The 24,968-nt window shown below is 40.4% G+C and overlaps 1 protein-coding gene and 1 pseudogene across 3 annotated transcripts; one reads left to right on the top strand and one right to left on the bottom strand.

Annotated features, from left to right (window-relative positions):
• The window catches only part of LOC129840327 (dehydrogenase/reductase SDR family member on chromosome X-like), a 29,652-nt pseudogene extending 22,838 nt beyond the window's left edge, over window positions 1-6,814 (bottom strand).
• Window positions 6,815-7,857: 1,043 nt separating this feature from the next.
• On the top strand, window positions 7,858-24,695 carry LOC129840238 (CD99 antigen-like). 3 transcript variants are annotated; one of them, XM_055907964.1, is made up of 14 exons: window positions 7,858-8,129; window positions 14,512-14,541; window positions 14,972-15,031; window positions 15,412-15,450; window positions 15,962-16,006; window positions 16,221-16,256; window positions 18,086-18,136; window positions 18,295-18,384; window positions 19,160-19,195; window positions 19,351-19,377; window positions 22,470-22,592; window positions 22,802-22,855; window positions 23,127-23,154; window positions 23,253-24,695. In XM_055907964.1, the coding sequence occupies exons 1-13, from the start codon at window positions 8,069-8,071 to the stop codon at window positions 23,129-23,131; spliced, it is 657 nt and encodes a 218-aa protein (XP_055763939.1). In that variant the 5' UTR covers window positions 7,858-8,068; the 3' UTR covers window positions 23,132-23,154; window positions 23,253-24,695. The 3 variants fall into 3 exon arrangements, with proteins under 3 accessions (XP_055763939.1, XP_055763938.1, XP_055763940.1); XM_055907963.1 differs by lacking the exon at window positions 23,127-23,154 and having other exon boundaries at window positions 7,859-8,129; XM_055907965.1 differs by lacking the exons at window positions 15,412-15,450; window positions 23,127-23,154 and having other exon boundaries at window positions 7,862-8,129.
• Window positions 24,696-24,968: the final 273 nt, after the last annotated feature.

The following is a 24,968-nucleotide window of genomic DNA, read 5'->3' as shown; positions in this document are numbered from 1 at the left end:
ATGATTAAAAGTTTAAAAAAAGTGATTGTGTTGAATTGTGTTTGGGAAATAAAGATAGACATGGTTTTTAAAAGGTAGTGGTAATATTTAATTCAGTAAAGAAATTTGTAGGCGGATTAATTTATCCTGTCCCTTCAATTTAGGTAAAGTCCCCCCTTATCTCACCTCGCTGGTCACCATAGCAGCACCCACCAGTAGCACGTGCTCCAGCAGGTATATTTCTCTGGTCACCCCCAAAACCAATTCCTCCTTTGGCCGCCTCTCCTTCCAGTTCTCTGCTGCCAATGAATGGAACGAACTACAAAAATCTCTGAAATTGGAAACACTTATCTCCCTCACTAGCTTTAAGCACCAGCTGTCAGAGCAGATCACATGTTACCGCACCTGTACATAGCCCATCTATAATTTAGCTCAAACAACTACCTCTTCCCCTATTGTATTTATTTATTTATTTTGCTCCTTTGCACCCCATTATTTCTATTTCTACTTTGCACATTCTTCCACTGCAAATCTACCATTCCAGTGTTTTACTTGCTATATTGTATTTACTTTGCCACCATGGCCTTTTTTTGCCTTTACCTCCCTTATCTCACCTCACTTGCTCACGTTGTATATAGCCTTATTTTTCTACTGTATTATTGACTGTATGTTTGTTTTTACTCCATGTGTAACTCTGTGTTGTTGTATGTGTCGAAATGCTTTGCTTTATCTTGGCCAGGTCACAATTGTAAATGAGAACTTGTTCTCAACTTGCCTACCTGGTTAAATAAAGGAGAAATAAAAAAAATATATATATATTTTTAAAGTTAAGTTGTGCCAAGAGACCACTTTTTTTGTACAAGCTATGTTTTCAAAACGGTTGTGTTTACATGAATTCTGATTATTTCCAGTGATACAAACATTCTGAAATATATGTAGATATCTTTGTTAGAAAGAATACTATATTTCCCTTGGCGGAGTGATGCTGAGAAAAAAAATCGCAATTTACTCACTATCATCTAAGGAAGGATGAATGTACATAATATTGCCTAAGGCCCACGGGGTTGTGGCAACTCCAAGATTTAGGCTTTTGCTCAGTGCAACAAAGTCTTGAGTGAAGCAAACGATCCGGACTGATAGACCCTGTCGGTTTGCTTACATTGGTGCCGAGATCACACAGGAGCCTATCAGTTTATCCCAGCTTTCCCAAACTAAGGGCCGCGACCTCATGTGGGGTTGCCTTATTTGAAAATGGGGTCGCGAGAGAAACTCTGAAATAAGTGTTTTAAACATTGCACATGGTTCATAGAACCGGGGTTACGTCAGTAACCTCTGGTAGCCGCTAGATGCAGTTGTAATTAAACAGAGCGGTTTCTGTTTTCTTGATACAAATGTGTCTTTATCTTATGTGTCTTCTGTTTCCCTCTACAATGCCAACAAGCCAAGCAGGACTCATTAGAACAGAGTGGACAAGACCAGGCACTAAATCAGACTGGGGGGAAAAAGTACATTAACAATTAAAGTAGGAAGCACCAGTGACTCGGTCTATAAAAAAAGTGGTCAGATGAAGCAGATGCTAAACTACAGTACTGTTTTGCTAGCACAGACTGGAATATGATCCGGGATTCTTCCGATGGCATTGAGGAGTACACCACATCCGTCACTGGCTTCATCAATAAGTTCATCGAGGACGTGACTGTACGTACATACCCCAACCAGAAGCCATGGATTACAGGCAACATTCGCACTGAGCTAAAGGGTAGAGCTGCCGCTTTCAAGGAGCGGAACTCTAACCCAGAAGCTTATAAGAAATCCCACTATGCCCTCTGACGAACCATCAAGCAGGCAAAGCATCAATACAGGACGAAGATCGAATCGTACTACACCAGCTCTGATGCTCATTGGATGTGGCAGGGCTTGCAAACTATTACAGACTACAAAGGGAAGCAAAGCTGAGAGCTGTCCAGTGACACGAGCCTACCAGACGAGCTAAATAACTTATATGCTTGCTTTGAGGCAAGTAACACTGAAACATGCATGAGAGCATCAGCTGTTCCGGATGACTGTGTGATCACGCTCTCCGCAGCCAATGTGAGTAAAAACTTTTAGCAGGTCAACACTCACAAGCTCGTTGGGCCAGACGGATTACCAGGACGTGTACTCCGAGCATGCGCTGACCAACTGGCAAGTGGCTTCACTGACATTTTTAACCTCTCCCTGTCTGAGTCTGTAATACCAACATGTTTCAAGCAGACCACCATAGTCCCTGTGCCCAAGTACACTAAGGTAACCTGCCTAAATGACTACCGACCCGTAGCACTCACGTCTGTAGCCAGGAAATGCTTTGAAAGGCTGGTCATGGCTCACATCAACACCATTATCCCAAAAACTCTAGACCCACACCAATTTGCATACTGTACCAACAGATCCACAGATGATGCTATCTCTATTGCACTCCACACTGCCCTTTCCCACCTGGACAAAAGGAACACCTATGTGAGAATGCTATTCATTGACTACAGCTCAGCTTTCAACACCAAAGTGCCCTCAAAGTTCATCCCTAAGCTAAGGACCCTGTGACTAAACACCTCCCTCTGCAATTGGATTCTGGACTTCCTGACGGGCCGCCCCCAGGTGGTAAGGGTAGGTAAGAATACATCCGCCACGCTGATCCTCAACACGGGGGCCCCTCAGGGGTGTGTGCTCAGTCCCCTCCTGTACTCCCTGTTCACTCATGACTGCACAGCCAGGTATGACTCCAACACCATCCTTAAGCTTGCTGATGACACAACAGTGTTAGGCCTGATCACCAACAACGATGAGACAGCCTATAGGGAGGAGGTCAGAAACCTGACCGTGTGGTGCAAGGACAACAACCTCTCCCTCAACGTGATCAAGACTATGGAGATGATTGTGGACTACAGGAAAAGGAGGACTGAGCACGCCCCCATTCTCATTGACAGGGCTGTAGTGGAGCAGGTTGAGAGCTTCAAGTTCCTTGGCGTCCACATCACCAACAAACTAACATGGTCCAAGCACACCAAGACAGTCGTGAAGAGGGCAAGACAAAACCTATTCTCCCTCAGGAGACTGAAAAGATTTGGCATGGGTCATCAGCTCCTCAAAAGGTTTTACAGCTGCACCATCAAGAGCATCCTAACAGGTTGCATCTCTGCCTGGTATGGCATCTGCTCGGCCTCTGACCACAAGTTACTACAGAGGGTAGTACGTAGGGCCCAGTACATCACCGGGGCCAAGCTTCCTGCCATCCAGGATCTCTATACGAGGCGGTGTCAGAGGAAGGCTCTAAAAATTGTCAAATGGCTCCAGACACCCTAGGCACTGTTCCCCGGGCGCCATGGATGTTGTGGCCTGCACCTCTCTGATTCAGAGGAATTGGGTTAAATGCAGAAGACACATTTCATTTGAATGCATTCAGTTGTACAGCTGACTAGGTATCCCCTTTTCCCAAATTGCATCCTATTCCCTACATAAAAACTCTGGTCAAAAGTAGTGCACTACATAGGGAATAGGGTGCCATTTTGGATTCAACCCAGTTCAGACTGCACTCTTAAAAATAAAGGTGCAACTTGGAACCAAATAAGGTTCTTGAGAGCGATGCCATAAGGAAACCATTTTAGGGTCTCTGAAGAACCATAAATGAGATGGTTCTTTGAAAAGAAAATAGAAATGGCTTGGCCCTCCAGGACCGGAATTGAATAGCCCTACTGTATGGTTTTAAGCCTGACCTGCATATTTCCCAGGGTGCCTTTCAAGTGATTTTTTTGGGCAAGTGACAGAGACATAGGGATTGCATTCTTTCATATTAAGTCCTGTGGCCTTCATAAAGTTAAGTCCTAAGTGAATATCTTGTCATTAAAATTAAATACTTTAAAGATGCGCTATGCAGAAATGGCCATTTCCTGATTGCTAAAATTCAAATAGGTTGCCTAATTTCAATTTATGTGACAAAACAAGCTAGTATATTGTAGAGAATCATTGTATCATCTAAATCACAGGTGTCAAACTCATTCCACGGGGGGCCGAGTGTCTGCGGGTTTTCGCTCCTCCCTTGTACTTGATTGATGAATTAACATCACTAATTAGTTAGGAACTCCACACACCTGGTTGTCTAGGGCTTTATTGAAAGGAAAAACCAAAAACCTGCAGACACTAGGCCCTCCGTGGAATGAGTTTGACACCCCTGATCTAAATCGTTGTGAAATATATTTTCCACAACTAAAAATATTGTATTTTCAGCTGTTTGAAGCTGATGTACAAAACCAAATGTACAATACGCAAAAACGAAACAGAAGTATGGAAAGCATAGAAATAGTGCACATAGAACAGATCAAACTGGAAGAACCATTTCAGTAACAGGTGTAATAATATATATTATTATATTTGAGTAGCACAAGAATAACTAGTTAATCAATGTACATGCAAGAACATAGATATTGAAACAAAGAATTCTAAAACTCAACCAGCAATGGAGCATGCTGGGAAATACACTATGTATACAAAAGTATGTGGACACCCCTTCAAATTAGTGAATTCGGCTATTTCAGCAACACCCGTTGCTGACATGTGTATCAAATCGAGCACAAAGCCATGCGATCTCCATAGACAAACATTGGCAGTAGAACATCGCTACTGAAGAGCTCAGTGACTTTCAATTTGGTACCATCATAGGATGCCCCCTTTCCAACAAGTCTGTTCGTCCAATTTCTGCACCACTAGAGCTACCCCAGTCAACTGTAAATGCTGTTATTGTGACTTGGAAACATATAGGAGCAACGACGGCTCTGCCACGAAGTGGTAGGCTACATAAACTCACAGAACAGGACCGCCGAATGCTGAAGCGTGTAGCGTGCAAAAATCATCTGTCCTCGGTTGCAACACTGGAAGCAACGTCAGCACAATAACTGTTCGTCGCAAGCTTTATGAAATGGGTGTCCATGGACGAGCAGCCGTGCACAAGCCTAAGATCACCATGCGCAATGTAAGTGGTGTAAAGCTTGCCACCATTGGACTCTGTGGCAGTGGAAAAGCGTTCTCTGGAGTGATGAATTACGTGTCACCATCTGGCAGTCCGACGGACAAATCTGGGTTTGGTGGATGCCAGTAGAACGCTACCTGCATAGGGCCAACTGTAAAGTTTGGTGGAGGTGGAATAATGGTCTAGGCCCCTTAGTTCCAGTGAAATCTTTATGCTACAACATACAATGACAATCTTGTCGATTCTGTGCTTCCAACTTGGTGGCAACAGTTTGGGGAAGGCCCTTTCCTGTTTCAGCATAACAATGCCTCCGTGCATAAAGAAGAGGTCCATACAGAAATGGTTTGTCGAGATCGATGTGGAAGAACTTGATTAGCCTGCACAGAGCCCTGACCTCCACCCAGTTGAACACCTTTGGGATGAATTGGAATGCCAAGTGCAAGCCAGGCCTAATCGCCGAATGCTCTTGTGACTGATTGGAAGCAAGCGTCCGCAGCAATGTTCCAACATCTAGTGGAAAGACTTCCCAGAAGAGTGGAGGCTGTTATAGCAGAAAGGGGGGGGGGGGGGGGCAACTCCATATTAATGCCCATGATTTTGGAATGAGATGTTCGACGAGAAGGTGTCCATATACTTTTGGTCCTGTATTGCATGGTTTTGGTTAAACTCGGGTTATTAACACCAACACTGAGGTTCTTTTACACAACTGAGTGTTCATTTAACTCTAATTTAAATGTATGCAGGCTTCCATTTATTTCAAGAAGCTTTTAGAATTCGGAAGAACAGTAGATCCACATCAAGAACCCCACACTTTAGTCAATGTTTCTTTATCCAGGCAAGAGTTATCCAAGGAACCTTAAAAGCTGAGGAAGAACCATTTAAGAACCTTATTCTTAAACGGTTCAGACTGAGTGGGATTGTTAAATAATCATTGTTATTTATTGTAGAATAGACTACTGGGGAAGTAGGCATAAATTATTATTCAACAATATGAATAGGCTATATGCTGAGTATCTGCATCAAAAAGCTTTCTCTTTGAGTTCAATTCAGATATTTATAGAGATGGTTGGGATTTTGTTATAGCAATGTTATTACATTTATTGTTGAATACACAGGACACCGTATAAGGTCAAATGAACTAAAATATCAAATCAGAGCTGTTTTAAAGGTAAGAATTTACAGGAAATTCCGCAGAATTGAAACATTCATAGAATGAAATCAGTCCCAGAATCAGAACCAGAATGATTCAATAGAATTTCAATTGTTATTGATGCCTCATCATGTCTCTGAATTGTCAACGGTGTTTTTGTTGGATGACCAGTAACCGTACATTTGCGAGGGGTAATAAGGGTGACACGGATGTTTCAAAAACGTGTAGCCTGAACCTCCTTCCCGCCTTCTTTGTCACACTATAGCAGCTTTCCCACTAATATACGTTTTACTGAATTATAACATATTATTATGACAATTGCCTAGAATGAATGCCAATAGAAATTAAGGGAAACATTTATCCTGATTTGCAATAGCCTACCTCATGCTAACACGAATGTGGCGCAACACGTTGGAGATATAATTGAATAGGCTATTCAGTCTACACGATACACATAAAAGGAACTGCACATATTCTACTCAACATGAGCAACATCTACAAACGAATTCCATGTTACCGTTGGTTAAATGATGCACCTTGAGCTCATGGTCAGAGCGGTCATGACGCGCCGGTGGACTTACCAAAGGGTCACCCTGGCGCGTCTCGGTATAAGCCAAAGTCAGGGTATCGTCTGCTTTTCTCACGACAAGCGTCAGATACCGTGGTCGCAATCCACGTCTCGGCATATATACCATAGTATTACATAAAGAATGAGTAAAATGGCAAAAATAAACAAAGCCACTAAGATCGCCTTGTTAAATGGAGACAAGAAAGACTGCATGTCAGCAGCGAAGCAAAAGAGGAGGAATAAGCGGGCTCTGTTGCTCCGGCTCTTATGAATGAAATGATGGACACGTTCTCTGCACTCTAAAGCACCCGAACTAGTCCTCCTTGGCATCTGCATTGATGCGTGCCAACTTGAAGAGTCCGACTGGCTGGCATCCGCTGGCCTGTACATTTGTCCTTAGAGACCTCAACATTCACTGAAGCAACACAAATATGATTATTAATCGTTATAGATAGACTGCACTGGCCATGATTCCATAATCCTCAAATGTTGATAAACAGAGAGGACTTCAAATCACAGTTAATCTTTTTTTTAATAATAAGGCAAACATTATTTCAATTTCGTGCTCTGTTATTCGATGTTGGTTATTTCCCTATTATAGACTATGCATTACATCGATTAGGCCATAGCCTGCTACACACTCTTTCACAAGACGAGATGTTGTAGTATAGCTTCCAACTGCATTATTTCTCATGACCATTTTCGCCATGGCCAGTTGCCACATTTTCTTCGCTTTTACGCGCACCGCACAAAATGGATAGGCACGTTACAATAGAAAGTGAAAACCATGACAAGTCGCTAGATGGCACAATCGCCCAATTCAAATAGCCAACGTGTTATGGGAGAACCACACATTTGGAGCTGCGGAGTAGTATTTGGGAAATGATTAAACGGTACGTGTCTGCAGTTTTCTATTATATTACACCATAAACATGAAATTTATGCAAAATATATTTTGTGTAGCCTATTACGCATATGCTGATAAAATAACGATTTCCCTTGAATAGAGACAGTTCATATAGTAATAATTACATTCATTTTCAATCAATTGATGGGCGATAAGGCAACAAGAGTAATGTAAATGTAGGTTTATGCCCCTCACTTCTCTCAGATTGTGACCTGATGCGCGGCCAGGGTTACGCCTTTATTTTACGAAGTTACCACAGCACACCCACTCTGACTGCCAATCTGTAACTGGAGAACACTCGAGTGCTGGTAGACAACGAGGGGACAGCACCGCACATTGACACACCCTAAAGTTACCGATTTAGTTTGACAAATAACTCCGAGCAAAGAATAAGTTCAAATAACCATATCGATCCAGCATAGGATAATTCAGGGAAACTGTTGTTTTCTTTCCTATTCAGCAGACATGAAATCTTGCTTATGGATTGGCTTGCTTGTAACTCTTGTTATAGGGACGAAAACACAAGGTAAGTTTTTCCCCCCCACCCAAGATACATAACTAAGCCATTATTAGGACTATTATGAATAGCTATTAGGATAATGATAATAATATGATGATAATGATGATCGTTACTGTTATTGTTGCTATTTACTTTATTTTTTATTTTTTTTATTGATGGTAACGTAGGCCTATTTAAAGTTATACGTCTTGCTTAGGCCTATCCTTTGGACAAGGTATACACAAGATTGGCCTACAAGTTGTAGTAATACGTTTATAGATTTAGGCAAGAAAATAGACGGGGAAACTCCATGTCTGCGTCCCCCTCCCCCATATTGTGAGTTATGTCTATTTGTGTTGGGGCACGTGCCTGTTGCATGCATTTGTTTCCCAGCTCAGTCATCTGTGCAGTTTTTAGTTGCACAGCTGAGAATGACATGCAGTTACCTTAACAGCAAGGCAGTATAACACTGTTAAACACTTGTAGGCTAATACAACACTTGTGTACTTGTACAGTTTTATAATCCTTGCTCTCAGAAGAGTTCTGACTCATCTTAGTGTGGTAGTATATGACTCAAGGGTGTGTCTAATCTGCCCTTTATAATCAGGGTAGTGTCTTTGGCTCATAGGGAAGCACATGTGCGTGCAATGCTAACTGGCACAACTTTGATAAGCAAGTGTGAAAAGCACAGAGAGAGTGTTTTGTTTTCTCGCGGGTTTTAATTGCTGAAAGGTAAGGGGGGTTTGCAGAACACAGTTCCCTGTACTGCATACTAACAACTCTCTCACTGAAGTGTTTCTTGTTTCAAGACACTTTCAAGCCAAGGCCCCCTCTGCCATCCTTATTTTCTTTGTAGGCTCTCTGTACTTGTGTGTCAGTTGAAAATGAATACAGATAAAAAAGTAGCTCCAACAAATTTAGTTGGCAATACATTTGCTAGTTGATAGATACTAGTTGATAGATACTAGTTGATAGATATTATCAGATACCATTGCCTCAACCGTTGGTTGAAAATAATAATATAGGTTTAGGATCTTAATTAATCTGCAATGCAGGAAATGTTAAAATTGTAGCGTATTTGAGGTTTTAAAAGGCTTCTGAAGCTTGTAATTTCCATTTGAAATTTCAGACTTGATTTTCCTTTACGAAAAATATATCAACCCCTAAAAAAATGCCAATTAATTGTAATCCACATAATAATTCACATTTCCTGTTGCTGCAGGATTATTTTCCTGCTGTAGAAAACTGGCTCAAATTAAGATCCTACATCTGTAGGCCTATAAGATATTGGACTTTTGAAATACTTTTCAGCCTTATAGCTCCTCTGTGAGTTATACTCAGCACCCATGAACATAACATTCTAAATATATATCCCATCCTGTGAATGGCTGTGTCTCTTGGCTTCATATGTGAGGCTGCTCCAGGATTGGCTAGAGTTGACCACAGGCATGCTGCCCCAAACCCCTACCCAGATGGGCATACTGTCTTCATGATGACACATATTATGCCTAGATTTAAAAGCCAGACTGAACTGATGAAAGACTGTTTTATACTACCCCATCATTGCCTCAAGTATCCAGTACACAGTGAAAATAATTAGTAGGAGTGGGTTATATTTAGTTAGTTGATACAGTTAATAGTTTGTTCTTCGGAAAGTACACTGTAAAACCATGAAACATGTGACACGTTTTAACCTAAATGTCAGTGTTAAAAACTTAAACATTAGGCATTTAGATTAGCCAATATGGGTTCTCATTTTAAACAAAGGCATTTAGAATGCAAGATTAAACACGATAGTCAGCTTTTTCCAGTCAGTTTCCAACCAGGAGAACGCATACAGTTGAAGTCGGAAGTTTACATACACCTGAGCCAAATACATTTAAACTCAGTTTTTCACAATTCCTGACATTTAATCCTAGAAAAAATTCCTTGTCGTAGGTCAGTTAGGATCACCATTTTATTTTAAGAATGTGAAATGTCAGAATAATAGTAGAGATAATTATTTCTTTCAGCTTTTATTTCTTTCATCACATTCCCAGTGGGTCAGAAGTTTACATACACTCAATTAGTATTTGGTAGCATTGCCTTTAAGTTGTTTAACTTGGGTCAAACGTTTCTGGTAGCCTTCCACAAGCTTCCCACAATAAGTTGGGTGAATTTTGGCCCATTCCTCCTTACAGAGCTGTCAGGTTTGTAGGCCTCCTTGCTCACACATGCTTTTTCAGTTCTGCCCACAAATTTTCTAGAAGATTGAGGTCAGGGCTTTGTGATGGTCACTCCAATACCTTGACTTTGTTGTCCTTAAGCCATTTTGCCACAACTTTGGAAGTATGCTTGGGGTCATTGTCCATTTGGAAGACCCATTTGCGACCAAGCTTTAACTTCCTGACTGATGTCTTGAGATGTTGCTTCAATATATCCACATAATTTTCCTTACCTCATGATGCCATCTATTTTGTGAAGTTCACCAGTCCCTCCTGCAGCAATGCACCCCCACCCCCACCCCCACATGATGCTGTCACCCCCGTGCTTCACGGTTGGGATGGTGTTCTTCGACTTGCAAGCCTCCCCCTTTTTCCTCCAAACGTAACGAGGTTCATTATGGCCAAACAGTTCTATTTGTCTTTCATGCGACCAGAGGATATTTCTCCAAAAAGTGCGATCTTTCTACCCATGTGCAGTTGCAAACCGTACTGGCTTTTTTATGGCGGTTTTGGAGCAGTGGCTTCTTCCTTGTTGAGCGGCCTTTCAGGTTATGTCGATGTCGGACTCGTTTTACTGTGGATATAGATACTTTTGTACCTGTTTCCTCCAGCATCTTTACAAGGTCCTTTGCGGTTGTTCTGGGATTGATTTGCACTTTTTGCACCAAAGTACGTTCATCTCTAGGAGACAGAACGCGTCTCCTTCCTGATCGGTATGACGGCTGCGTGGTCCCATGGTGTTTATACTTGCGTACTATTGTTTGTACAGATGAACGTGGTACCCTCATGCATTTGGAAATTGTTCCCAAGGATGAACCAGTCTACAATTTTTTTTCTGAGGTCTTGGCTGATTTCTTTTGATTTTCCCATGATGTCAAGCAAAGAGGCACTGTGTTTGAAGGTAGGCCTTGAAATACATCCACAGGTACACCTCCAATTGACTCAAATGATGTCAATTAGCCTATCAGAAGCTTCTGAAACCATGACATAATTTTCTGGAATTTTCCAAGCTGTTTAAAGGCACAGTCAACATAGTGTATGTAAACTTCTGACCCACTGGAATTGTGATACAGTGAATTATAAGTCAAATAATCTGTCTGTAAACAATTTTTGTAAAAATTACTTGTGTCATGCACAAAGTAGATGTCCTAACCGACTTGCCAAAACTATAGTTTGTTAATAACAAGAAATTTGTGGAGTGATTGAAAAAACAGTTTTAATGACTCCAACCTAACTGTATTTAAACTTCCGACTTCAACTGTATATTTCTTAAGTATTCAGATTTTGAACAATGCTGTTTACTTTCCCATGCATTTCGTCATTACAAGTTGATGTGACTTTCCATGCCTTATTCAGATCAATGTTAGTAATGTCTGTCACCTTACTGGACAGGACATTTGATTCAAGGAATCTTTTCAATTGCATGGTGTTGTTGTCACTTGACTGTGTTGAGTTCATTTCTGTTAACTCCCTCAGAGTGAAAAAGACATGGGAGGGGCCTCGTTATCATATTTCCCAGCATGCTTTGTTGCAGGTTGATTTTTAGAATAGGTTGTATTAAAATCTAAACACATTGATTGATTAATTGATGTTATACTATTCAAAGATAAATAACTTAATTTAAAAAATAACTAATCCAATCTGTTTGGGGTTGGATTTATTGCACCCGTTACTGAAATGGTTGATTTAGTTTAGATGGTTTAGGTCAGTGGTTCTCAACCTTTTGCAGTTACTGAATCACTGACAGAATTTGTTCTGCTGGAGAACTCCTGATTTACTCACTCGGGAGTATTTTACCATTATGGTCCCATAAGTCTTCTGAAGTCCCTTTGGGTAGTCCAAGTAGTACCCCTGGTTGGGAACCACTGGTATAGGTTGTCTTGTTTGTTAAGTCCTTCACCAGAGCAGTCATTCAGAGTGCAGGTTGTGGGTGATACAATTTTCAAATTCTTGGATATCCTCCCGCTGGCTGGATTCTGATAGGAATTACTAATCACAGCACAAACCAGCGTACTGTGACTTGCAGGTCTTATGTGGCACATAAGCCAAGATTTTCAGACTACAATGTAGAAGTTAACTAAGCTATGACTAACAGCCTTGTGAAACGTACACTGAGTGTACAAAACATTAGGAGCACCTTCCTACTATTGTGTTGCACCCCCTTTTGCCCTCAGAACAGCCTTATTGTGTTGGGGGATGGACTCTACAAGGTCTCGAAGCATTCTACAGGGATGCTGGCCCATGTTGACTCCAATGCTTCCCACAGTTGTGTCAAGTTGGCTGGATGTCCTGGACCATTCTTGGTACACACAGGAAACTGTTAAGCGTCAAAAACCCAACAGCGTTGCAGTTCACCTACTACCATACCCCGTTCAAAGGCACTTTAATATTTTACCTTGCCCATTCAACCTCTGAATGGTACACAATCCATGTCTCAATTGTTTCAAGGCTTAAAAACCCTTCTTTAACCGTTCTCCTCCCCTTCATCTACACCGGCTGAAGTGGATTTAACAAGCGACATCACTAAGGGATCATAGCTTTCACCTGAATTCACCTGGTCGGTCTATGTCATGGAAAGAACATGTGTTCCTCATGTTCTATACACTCAATGTATATTATGTGATCACAAAGGGTTGAACTTTAATTGAAATACATTAACTTAGGCAGTCACTAGGTGCACGTTTCAGAAAATGAATTTATTGCAACAACCATGTCTCTGTCACTAACAAACACTGTCATGGGTTGGCATTTCTCACGTTCACTCGAGAGGTATGCTTGGAAATATGCAAATACGGCTTTACTCCCTACAGTGTTAAAACAACACCCCCAGTGTTTAGAGTTTAAAACCTAACCGCCTTGTGCTGAATAAACGTGTTCATGTGGTTAACAAGTGTTACAATGAATCAACATGTCCCGGTGTTTACAATCTAAACACTGTGATGTGTTTTCATCGAAATTCTAAATGCCTTGACTCGTGTTAAAAAGTGTCTCAGAAAAGTGTTAGTTTTGTTATGTGTTCATATCTCCTAAACACTTGGTTTTACAGTGTCAGAAGCAGCTATCTGACTTTTCTGCTCAGTTTCACTTCAGACCTTATTCTTATACAGTCGAAGGTTCAGACGCAGTAAGCAAATGTATTCAAACTGTTATGGGATTTTTATGAATAATGACTAAATAATGTGTACATTTGACTTAGTAGTATTCTGTTTAGTTATAATTCTATGTTACTGTATGGATGTATGAATCTTATTATAATCATAATGCTGAATATAATGTGTGTAATTTTAATCAAGAATTAGAACAAGGAATGTCTGTTAGAAACGAATGGAAAAACGAATGGAGTTATCATCAGACAGGCTGGAATGCTGTGTTCCTTACAGGACATTTTGTCTCTACCCAGGGAGGGGAGAGACCTTGGGCTGGTTGTAGATTGTTTAACAGGTGGCAGACAATGTGAGAATGCTAACTGTACTGCCATTGTATCCGAGAGTAGGAAGGACATTTTAAAACCTATGTCATTATTTTTATATAACCTGATGTAAATTGTAATTTGATCAGTACTCTCGAGAATAAACGCTATTGATTTTGAGACTGGTTTCTGTCCATTTTATGCAAATAAGTATCTTACAAATTCTTATGAATAGGCAGAGTGTTTTAATTGAATTGATTGATGAACATATAGGAATGAAATTCCTTTAACAGAGGCCTCTATTTTAAGTGGGTTGGCTAATTAGGTAATTGGTTAATTAGTTAGTGTGCTAGTTCAGTCTTAGCATGGTTAATTCACAAAGGTTTAACTACAGCCAAGGCAGAGTAGAGAAAGTAGAGTGCTCTAGGATACAGCTCTCCGGTTTCAGCTGCCTATGAGTCATTCAAACCTTCAAACCGGAACTCACAGTAGTGGCAACAGACTTCATGCTAGGCATGGCCAGTTCCCTCATAACAAGACCACACCAGGCAACCAATACAGGATGAACTACCTGCTGTTAAGTTGCACAAACACTGTCACAATATCAAAGTCACGCACATACTGTAGCAACTGGTGGTTGCACGGAACTTCTTTAGCACACAGTTAAAAAAGCTAGTTTGGTTAGTTGAGTAGAAAGTGGTGCTAACTGAGATGTGTAGACAGCCGGTGTTGTGGGTGTGTTGACGTTGTCTTGGACATTGTGGCTGACCAATAGTATTTCATCTTTGTCCCACAGACTTCGATCTTTATGATGGCCTTGATCTTGGTAAGTTTCTCGATCTTTTTTGTTGTTGTTGATAGGTAAACCTACTGTAGATGTAGTTCCTAATGATGAAACAGGTGTAATGGCTGTTCCTCACAGTATTCAGGGGGTACATCTTCCTCCTCTGCCTATCTGTAGCACTGCTCACAGCGCTGTCTGGCTCTGATCCAGTTGAATGCATATTGCATAATGCAAATTGGTTAATTAGTTATTACTGAACAGGAGTTCATGTCCAAATATAATGTAGGCCTTCTGAAAATATTTTATATATGATTAGAAATGACCGTTTGAATTCGTAATATTCATAACACATGATGTTCCTTGATGAATAACATGATGTTATTTTTTATATAATGTGACATCTCCAGCCTTATAGATTAAAATGTGATGAATGATTTTCTGAAAGGCAAAAAAACCCTCTCTCTTTGTTTAGATGACCCTACAACTACTATTCCAGAACTGCCAAAGCAACCTGCAACGGATCCCAGTCCAGGTAGGGAAGCCTGTCACATAATATTACACTGACTGTGGGATGAAGCCAACTCTGGAAGTCAACATGAAGCCACTAGCAAGGGAACATAGTCAACTCATTAGTCACAACTCATATGACTCAACATGAACCACATCAATAACCACTTCAAAGAAACAGAATATGAGCCCAGCATGTGACTGCAGGGTGGCGCAGCCCCCGAGGGGACTCTTATCAAATCTATGCAAGGATTTCTTTTGTGTTGTCTTCCTCTGTGATCTCTCCGTCCGCATTCTGTCACACTTCTTCAAATACCCCTCTACCTGACCACATTCTTCTGTGTTGACAGTGTTATTATCATGCTATAAGCATAAATACATGTCATTACATTTCTTCATCTCCAGGAGGTGGATTTGATCTATTCGATGCTCTCGGTCCAGAAGGTAAAAGGACACAATAATAGGTGTAGATGACTCCCTCTTTGTCTAAGCTGGTGTTGGTTTTCCTCTTGGAACTTTTCTATATATCAGACTTACATTTGGTTGCCCTTCTCATTCAACCGGTAGCTGTGTTTAAGTGTCTCGTCAGCTCGTTGGTGCTGGGATAATAAGATTGGATCATTCCTTGTCTCGGATTTCTTTTTCACTGATTTGCTTTAAGGGTTCATCCAGTTTGCGATTTGGGTGATAGATTTATAACTGCATCCAATTGTATAGTTATACTGTTGTGGTATTCAGTTATATTCAACCAGTAATACCTGACTAAATTAAACACTCATCCCTTTCAGCAAATCGCAACCTGGATCACCTTATTCTATTATGCTATATTTCTAATAAAAGTTTTCCTTTCCTGACTTTAAAATGGTAAGACTCAAAGGTGAAAATCCTGGGAATTATGGTTTAAAGTTGAGGCTTTTTTAATCCATCTTCCTTGATTCACCTTTCCTCCCCTTAGAGCCTGAGAAACCAGCTGGGATCCCTCCTAAAGAAGGTGGAACTGGTAAGGCATCTATGGCCGACAAATGTCAAACGAATGGAGAGCTCACATGTATTTCAACTAAGATTTTATTTCTGTTCTCAGATGATTTAGATCTTCTGGATACGTCAATGTGTTTATTTACGTCAATGTGTTCTTAACTAAATATGTTGTCCAATCATTTGCCCAACGTGGAATACAATGCTCTTATAGTTGATATACTTGATGCCCTTTCCAGATCCCAAACCTGTAGATCCCAAAAAACCAGCTGAGGGTAAGTACATTAACTCAACCAGCTGAAGTAACACTAATCACTTGTAATTACAGTTTCCATCCTATTTGATCAGGATTCTAGCTATCAGATTAAAGAACACAGGAAGACATTCTGATCAGTGCATAAAATGAACATCCGCCACCCGCCAGATGCGGGTAGATTTGGGTATTGGCGGGTAAGAATGTCTATTTCACCAGCCACGGTGTTCAATTTGCATGTCTCTACAGTGCGAGCGTTACATTTGTGAATAAAATAGTCAGAAGTGCGAGTTGAAATGTATTGCAGAAAAGTGCTGTTTTGTTTCATAGCACAATGAAATATGAATCCTATATCCCACGTCACGCAGCAACACTGCCTGGCAGGAGAGCTGTGCGCTCTGTGTGAAGTGCTGATAGATTCATTTCTGGAGGTGCTGCGCACAGGCATAAAAGTTGGTCTAATTTACTCAAAAGTCTACAAAGTGAGACGGTGTCCTTGTGTTTCTTGGCTATTTACATTGTTTAGTTCAGAAGCTCAGTTGTTTTTAAACGTTAGTTTGAGGCTGCTGCTAGTCAGATCGCAAATCTCACACACACAAAACATGACACAACTCCAGTGTTCCCGTTACCAAGGTAACATGAAAAATATGTTGTGAAATTGAGAAATATCCCACGTTACTTCTTAGTAATACATTTCTTGTTTTAGAAACATTACAAAGCATGATCATCCGCTTTTTTTTTAATGTTAAATGTTTTGGCTGGTAAAAAAATCTGAGTGGCGGGTACCTGCCACAGTGGCTGCAGACCGAACAGTCAATTTTAGGCCCTGGTTCTGATACCTAAAGCAAACCGAATATTGACCTCAAGATGGGAGATGTCATCTATTGTAAATGATACAATCATAGAATCCATATGTTTTCTGTTATATTTTCTCTTCATAGATGGGATGGGTTTTGACCTGTCTGATGCCTTGGGTCCAGGTAAAGTCAGAGTTATTGTTAGGTGCTCAGTCTTGGGAAGAAGTCTTTCTATTTTGTGCTGGTCTATATTGGGGATTCTCTCTTTGTCCCTACCTCCCTGTTTACTTAACCCAATTGATCAATCAAACAAACAATTAATAAATCATTCAAATCAAGCAATCAACCGGGGCGGCAGGTAGCCTAGTGGTTAGAGTGTAGAGGTGGCAGGTAGCCTAGATGTTAGAGTGTAGAGGTGGCAGGTAGCCTAGTGGTTAGAGCGTTGGACTAGTAACCGAAATGTTGCAAGATTGAATCCCTGAGCTGACAACGTAAAAATCTGTCCTTCTGCCCCTGAACAAGGCAGTTAACCCACTGTTCCTAGGTCGTCATTGAAAAAAATAATTTGTTCTTAACTGACTTGCCTAGTTAAATAAAGGTTAAAAAAAAAAAATAACGGGCTTGTGATGAATCATACCCACTGCTATCAATGATTAAGTGTTTACCTCAGCAGCCTTTACATACCCAGCAAGCACCTTTTGTCTTGAGACGTCTTGAGATGTCTTGAGACATGGTGATGGCTGGGTATGTGAAGGAGGTTCCCTTTGCTTTGCGTCCAGTGACTCTCACACTCTCACCTCTCTTAATAAGAAGCGTGGCCTCTTGAGCTTTCAAAACCTGCTAAACCAGACTGTCACTTTCACTTAAGAGCTTAAGTGATTGTAGGTGCTGATGTTTTCCCATCTAATGTCGGAAGAAATGTTATGAGGGACTAGTGGCATGCTTCCCAGTGTGAAAACATATTATAATGTTATTATAACGTGTTATAATGTAATATAAATAATGGTCCTCTTCCCACTCCTCTCCCTTGTTCTCTAATGTCTATCATCCATAGATCCCGTACCGGGTAAACCAGCTGTTGTTCCACCTAAAGATGGAGGCACCGGTACTAAGCATTGGATATATCCCTTTATTTCCTCTGTTTGATGATCATATACTATGTGTGTGCTACTGTGTATTGTTATTATGGACTCCCAGGACTCTCTGGAAAGCAGTAGTAATTGTTACCGACTCACCTGTTGCTATACTGTTTTCATCTGGAAGGTGGCGGGTCCTTCGGAGACAATGACCTGTTTGATTTGAGCGATAACGATAACTACAAGCCTGATCCCGGCAAGGGAGGTGGAGGAGGAGGTAGGACATTTAAGGCTTTTATTATTGAATAAGTTTAGAAGCAGTGTCACAGGCGAGACAAAGGGTGCTGTTCATACGAATTAGTTAATGGGTTAGACTTCCAACAGTAGGCCTGCAATCTTACTGTTGAGGGAGAGTAATTTCTACCTCGACGAGCATAAGTCAAAAAACACACAATAGAGTATGTCGGGGAGGCTGGGGACCCGGCCGAAATTGTCCATTGTTGCCATATTGAAGTTAATTGCAGTGCTAAATTCACTGTGGACTAAAACAGAACCGTTCAGTCTTAAAACTGTATACGCATTTCCTTTCTCTTTTTCCTCTTAGCCACTTAGAATGGAAGTAATTACTCGTTCTTTACAAAAGAGAGAAGAAAAGCAAAAATAGGGAAGAGGAAAACCCCTCATGGTTACCAATGTAATTAGTGCCATATGCCTGTTAGTCTGATGCTATCCTGCGTGATACTGTGGAGAGTCCAGAGGAGCTGGAAACAAACTGAAATAACCTGTCATTAAACTCAGTGTAAGGGGAAGGTTTCCACCCTCACAGTTAAAGACGACATGTTTCAAAGGAATCTGGAAATATTTGACCGACTCTATGAAGTCTTTATACGATAAATCTCTGAAGTCTTCATGAGCATTTGCACGTACATGTAAATAGAACACACAGGCCTATCTAGCTACTTCTATGTGCAGGTTGTCTAGAAGTATATACTACAGAGGGAGTAGAAGTGTCTCACTTTGTTCTGTTCTGTTTTTTTGATTTAAATATATAGCACGTGCAGCTGACCCAGCTCCCTCAGATCCCAATGGTACGCCATTTATAGCACTTCCTGTTTGCTTGAAGTTTGTCTGAAGTTCTTGCGTGCTGCTAGTAAAACTGATTCAAAACAGTAATAATTCAAAATCAAAGTACACAAACTTATGGACTTATTGCTTACTTTCTCACTTATTTTTCCCTCTTCAGGAGGAGGTGGTGCAGATCAACCTCAAGGTAAAACAATCCATTTATTTATTTCTACAATAAATCATGTTCATTATCAAGCGTCTCAGAGGAGGAATTATATGGGGTGCCGTTTTGTCAAGTTGAACGGCTGTTTCACACCAGATTTAGGTGGAATCTTTAGTCTGTATTCGCCCACTGTACCCACACCAAGTCTTTTCATTTAACTCTCACCACTCATCTTTACCATGATGTCAAAGGCCTGCAGTATGAAGAATCCCAGTGACGGTGAATTCTTTCCACACCTTTTGAGGGACTAAGCTCCGTGCTTTTATATTCATATCCGTTTACTGTCTTAGAGGACGTTGGCTGATTGCCCTGGTTTTAGTGTGTCCTCCTCACGGTCGGATTATGTTGTTTTATACTTCCTGTTTCAATCCAAACACAGCACAGATTCTGAAAATGAATAATAAACAAATGAAAGGGCTGCGCTGAGAGGAGGTCTATCAAACTAAATGTGTTGAAACATGCTTTGAGGATTCTCTGATCAAATAGTGCAAGTGGAGGCTTAAGGATGGCCATTTTTTTTGTAACAAGAAATATAGTTTAACTTCTGGGTAAATAAGTACAGTAAGCTTTATGGGAACATTGGGAACTATTGGTTTGGAATACAACGGGGAATTAACTCTGATTGGCTTGAATTGGGGCACACTATTGGCCATAGCCTAAAACCCAGGTACGATTCTGTGTCGTTGCAGATCTAGACTTACTGTGGGGCCAATTGCTGAAGAATATCCAAACATGCCAGAGGGCGTCCATGTTTGGATATCCAACATAAAGCAGGCAGTGGTGCCTCTGTTAGAGAAGGCCATGGAGCTTTTGGATGTGGGCCAATGAAGGAGCCCCCAATGACTTTCAGGAATCAGAACCTATGTTCTGATTGATGCTCAGATCTGAGGGAGTGTTCTGATTAGTTGTTTACATGGCGTTAAAAGGTTTGAGGTGCTTTAAAACACCTCTCAGGGCTGATCTTACAAAGCAATGATTTGTACGCTCTTAGAAAAAATGGTTCCAAAAGGTTTATTTGGCTGTCCCTATAGGATAACCCTTTTGGGTTCCACGTAGAACTCTCTTCTACTGGAACCAAACAGGATTCTCCTATAGGACAGCTGAATAACTCTTTTAGGTTCTGGAGAGATACTTTTTTTTCTGAGTGTAGACTCCAGTTTTCATTGGGTAAAAGCTAGGGTTAGTACAAAGTTCAGAGGTTTTATCCCTTAAGGAGTGGGTGTGTTCTCACCCCCTCTGACACCCCACCCTTCTCTTTGCTTTCTGAAGTCAGTTTCTGAATCATTCCTGTGTGTTGAGCTTATGGGATTCTGTTTTGTAAAATGTTACAGCTATAAGCCTAAAGATAGTGGTTACTGATATTATCAAGGTTATTGTTGTTGTCCTCCCCCGTTTTTGGGCTGCATATTTGGCCACTTGCACGGTGGAAACCACATTTCCCACTGTTAGTATGGTGTTTGAGGCATTCTTATGCGTTGCGTGTAGTTGTTTCATATGTGTGTTCCTTCTTGTGTGATAGTCTTTCCAAATGACATGGCAATTCATGCAAAAAACAATGAAGATATAAAAAGGCTAGAGAAGCCCTCTACGTTTTACAAATTTGGACAATTATTGGTCATAGTCCAGATGTAAAACAGATGTCTTGACACTCATGGAAGGTCTTCGTATGAATTTTTTTCCTGTGTCGCATCTTGTCATAGCATGCCCATCGTTACTGTACCCTAAGCCCGTTACTTACTAAGGCTTTTGCAGCCTAGCCCTAACAGCCCCTCACAGAGGCCTAGTCAGCACACATTCCTAGCATAGCCAAACTTCCCAGCACTCGGTTGAAACGCTTGTTTTGTGCTAATGTGTTCTAGAACATCCTGACATGCAGTTCTCTCATATCCCAATATTGACTACGTTAATTACTTATTCTGAAACACTGAAGGATATATGTGCTAAGCCAGTAGGGGTTATAAAAAAATACAAAATCTTGTGCGTTTACAAATGATTTATGTATCGTGGTGAATGTTCCTGTAAGGTTGGAAGTTGTCTTTCATCGGGGTACGTTACTTTGGCCACTTGCATTCAAATACAACATCGTGTTTCCATTACAACGTGTCTTACCATGTTAGAAGCGTGCGGCTACTTCTTTTTCTTACGACGTGTGCGTTACCGCAGAGGTTAGCTATCAACACATTGCTATTGTCGTCTCTTTGTCTGTTGTTGTATTCCTTCAGATGTTAATAAAGCCTGCTGAACAGTGTTCTGATTGGCGGTGTTCTGCAGAGGATCTATAACACATAGCGTGGTTTCTGTTGATGGAATCCATGTAACCGGCTCTTGAAGAATGTAGCTTGCATGTGTGACTGTGAGCGAAGGTTATTGGACTGAACTGTACGATTGTAGCCACAGGCGGTAGGTTGTATTCTACAGCAGTAAGTCACCGTTTGTTGGTTTTTCATCCAGTTTTTACCCTGGGCACCGCCCTGTTTCAATGCATGATACACTGTTACTCACAGTGGTTCTCTATGGGAAAATCCAGTTTTTACTTTTAAGTTTTTTTCATCAAAATTCAAGTGTTTGTTCACTGTAATCCTATTGTGTATTTATTTCTTTGTTACTTTCTGTATCCTTGGGAGTTGGGTTCGTGTTATTCCTTCACTGTATCACTTGGTTGTGGCTTTCTCTGAGGTTTCATGGGTTCATGTCTGTTGTCGAGATAGTTTAAAGATAATTTTAAAGAGAAACTCCTGAATATTTGTGTTTCAGCCCCCATAGTATTCTGTTGTTGCACTATTTTCCACCCAGAAATACTTTGCCAGCACATTACAACCAGACGCCGTCATAAAAAGGGCTCACGACCACCACCTTGTGGAATTGTGATATAGTTCCAAAATGTTTTCCATTGGTGTGTAACTAGACTAGAGCCGTATGTTTTTTGGGGAAAAAAGGAACGTTATGCAACATGAATAATAGCCTCACTCACACACACTTTATTTAATATATTTTTCAAAGAATCACTCAGAGAAAAAAACATCTAGCGTAACCTTATCAACTAAACATTAACAATAGATCTTTTTGTTGTGTAGGTGAAGAAGCTGGATCTGGGCAGATCGCTGGCATAGTGAGTGGAATAGGAGTGGCCCTCCTTGGTGCTGCCTCTAGCTACTTTGCCTACCAGAAGAAGAAACTGTGTTTCAAGGTTCAGGGAGGTGAGTAAATGGAACTGGGATACGTACAGTACAGTATGTGTTGTAGTGGATACAAGGTTGCCCTGGCTGTGGACGCCTGTATGGCATCTAATAGAAGTCTACAGCCATGTCTCAGGGCACGATACAAGGGTCTAGAGGTCCCACTATAAAGTTGTCTGTGGCACATAACATGTTCTTAAATGCAAATACTTATGTATTTCTCTATTCAGGTGAAGACCCAGAAAGTGGAAAGAACGCACATGGAGCTCAGTCTGATCCCCAAGGTAAGCACTAGTTATTACACAATCTCATTAGTCTCTCTCTCTCTCTCTACTACTCCAATATACTACCTACTACTCCAAAATACTACATACTACTCCAATATACTACCTACTACTCCAATATTCTACCAACACTATCTACTACCTTACTATATACTGCCTAGCTACTATCTCATTCTAGTATTCCTGTTTTGTTTTCCTGCCTTTTCTCTGGTTGGGTCCTGCTTCTCCTCTGTTTCTTTACTTCTCTCTGTCCTCCTTTTCTTTCCTGCAGATTAGGGCAAGGGAACCCTGGGAAAAAGGTCTGCTGAGTAGGGTTTTAAGTTCTTTTAAATTCCAATGCATTGTTTTTTTCATATCGTTAACATAACCATTATTTCTGTGCTTCCTCTGATTCCAGTGATGAGCAACTTGCTCAGGTCATCCTAACTTCGATCAGGTCATCATAGAGGAACCTCACCTTTAGCAAAGAAACACCTTCTTCCATCAGCAGGTGTCAACTGTCTGCTGGGGACGTCAGTGGGCAAAAAAATACAATAAAAAAATATAGATTTTTTTTCATTTGTCTTTCATTTGGAATTTAACTTTTGGAGAATGTTAGTTATATGTTGTTGTTTGTTGTTGTTACCTAATCTAGCTGTGTAAAGACACAGATAGATTTACAACTTGAATACTTGTTTTGTTTTTTGCCGTGAAGATGTATCGATCATTTTCATTGTTTAGTCGTTCAGTACCAAACAATTGTCTTTCAACATGCTGATGTGATTTTTCATCACTTGCCATTTCATTTCATACTTTAGTAGGCCTAGCTAGTATCTATAACTGCATTGTACATTTGACTGTGTTTACACCTAAACAAGTGCTTACATTGCACATAGTTTTTGTTGTATTTGTTTTACTTTAACCGTCTCCACGTACGTATATTAAATTCGGATTGGCAATAGGACTTCTCGTTTCATCAAATGTCAGCGCTCGTTTTAAAATATAACCCAGGCGAGTCTGTAGTTACACAAATTAAAACAAACCATGCACACAAAGGATACTTTTACAACATGGCACACTCATGTAATTATTAATTGGATTCAAATTTAATAGAAGGATTTAGAACTTTTTTTATAGATGAAGGTAAAATGAAAAAAGTGCCTTAGAGAAAGGGATTATTTTGGTGGATATAAATAGAATGTGTAGGGTACTATTTGGAATGAGGAATCGTTTCAGGCTGAACATTTAGCTGCATCACGGTTTGTCTTCTGTAAGTTAATTGTTTGGGGTGCAAGCCACTCGTTAGTGTTTATTTGAGGGAAAGCTACCATAAATGCACATGGTAAATCGACATAAATGTTGTTTTTTTAAACGCATTGTTCATGTTTATTTGCAAAACAACATTTATACTGAGAATTGGTTATTGTATGTTTTAAGTTATACCTGTTTAAGATTTGTATGTATGATTGCTTGATTTCTGATGCAATACAGATAAGAATAGAAATTGATACCTGGGGTTGATACCAAACTAGTAAATCAGCATATTCTACCATGTCAATTGTGCTGTAAATACTAATGAAGAATGTGTATAAAGGCGCTGCTGTTGTTTTGCTGTGTGATTACATGCCCTTTTTGTTCTCCTTTAACTTTCAGCACATGTAATTAAAACCTTTTAAGTAACTGCAACTGAAGAAGTGTTACTGCTTGTTCTTTACCAATACAGGAAATCATTTGTTGGCTTAGTTGATCGTAGTTAGTTGTTTTGTGTGTTTTGAAGGAGTTTGATTCCTTCTCTGAAAGACAATGGACTGCTGTCGGTAATGTACCTTATTGTTATCAATAAAGTTAACTTTTTACAATTGATTGGTATTTTTATTTAATGTATGTTCTCCATCAAGTTTAAACATCAGCGTTGTTGTCCATAGTATAATTAATTTGTATACTATGAAGATTGACTAACGGTTCTACAGTGAATTGAATGCATCTGCATCTGCACCTAGTACTATGCACTTAAGTTCCAGGGGTTGGACTACTGCAGACTCTAGAGTACAGTTGTTGAAGGTCCTGCTTAAACTCTGCAAGTTTTCATTTTAGTTGAATGACCTGTGACACATGACCGAGAACTCAAACAGAG

This window comes from Salvelinus fontinalis, chromosome 41 (genome assembly GCF_029448725.1).
Source record: "Salvelinus fontinalis isolate EN_2023a chromosome 41, ASM2944872v1, whole genome shotgun sequence".
Lineage (NCBI taxonomy): Eukaryota > Metazoa > Chordata > Actinopteri > Salmoniformes > Salmonidae > Salvelinus > Salvelinus fontinalis.
This window is presented reverse-complemented; position numbering and strand designations above follow the sequence as displayed.

Excerpts from the sequence above, each read along its gene's own strand:
- LOC129840238 (XM_055907963.1), top strand. The coding sequence starts at position 8,069 with ATGAAATCTTGCTTATGGATTGGCTTGCTTGTAACTCTTGTTATAGGG. Across the intron at positions 16,007-16,220 it reads TCCTAAAGAAGGTGGAACTG|ATCCCAAACCTGTAGATCCC; the intron begins GTAAGGCATCTA and ends TGCCCTTTCCAG. Across the intron at positions 18,385-19,159 it reads CAAGGGAGGTGGAGGAGGAG|CACGTGCAGCTGACCCAGCT; the intron begins GTAGGACATTTA and ends TTAAATATATAG.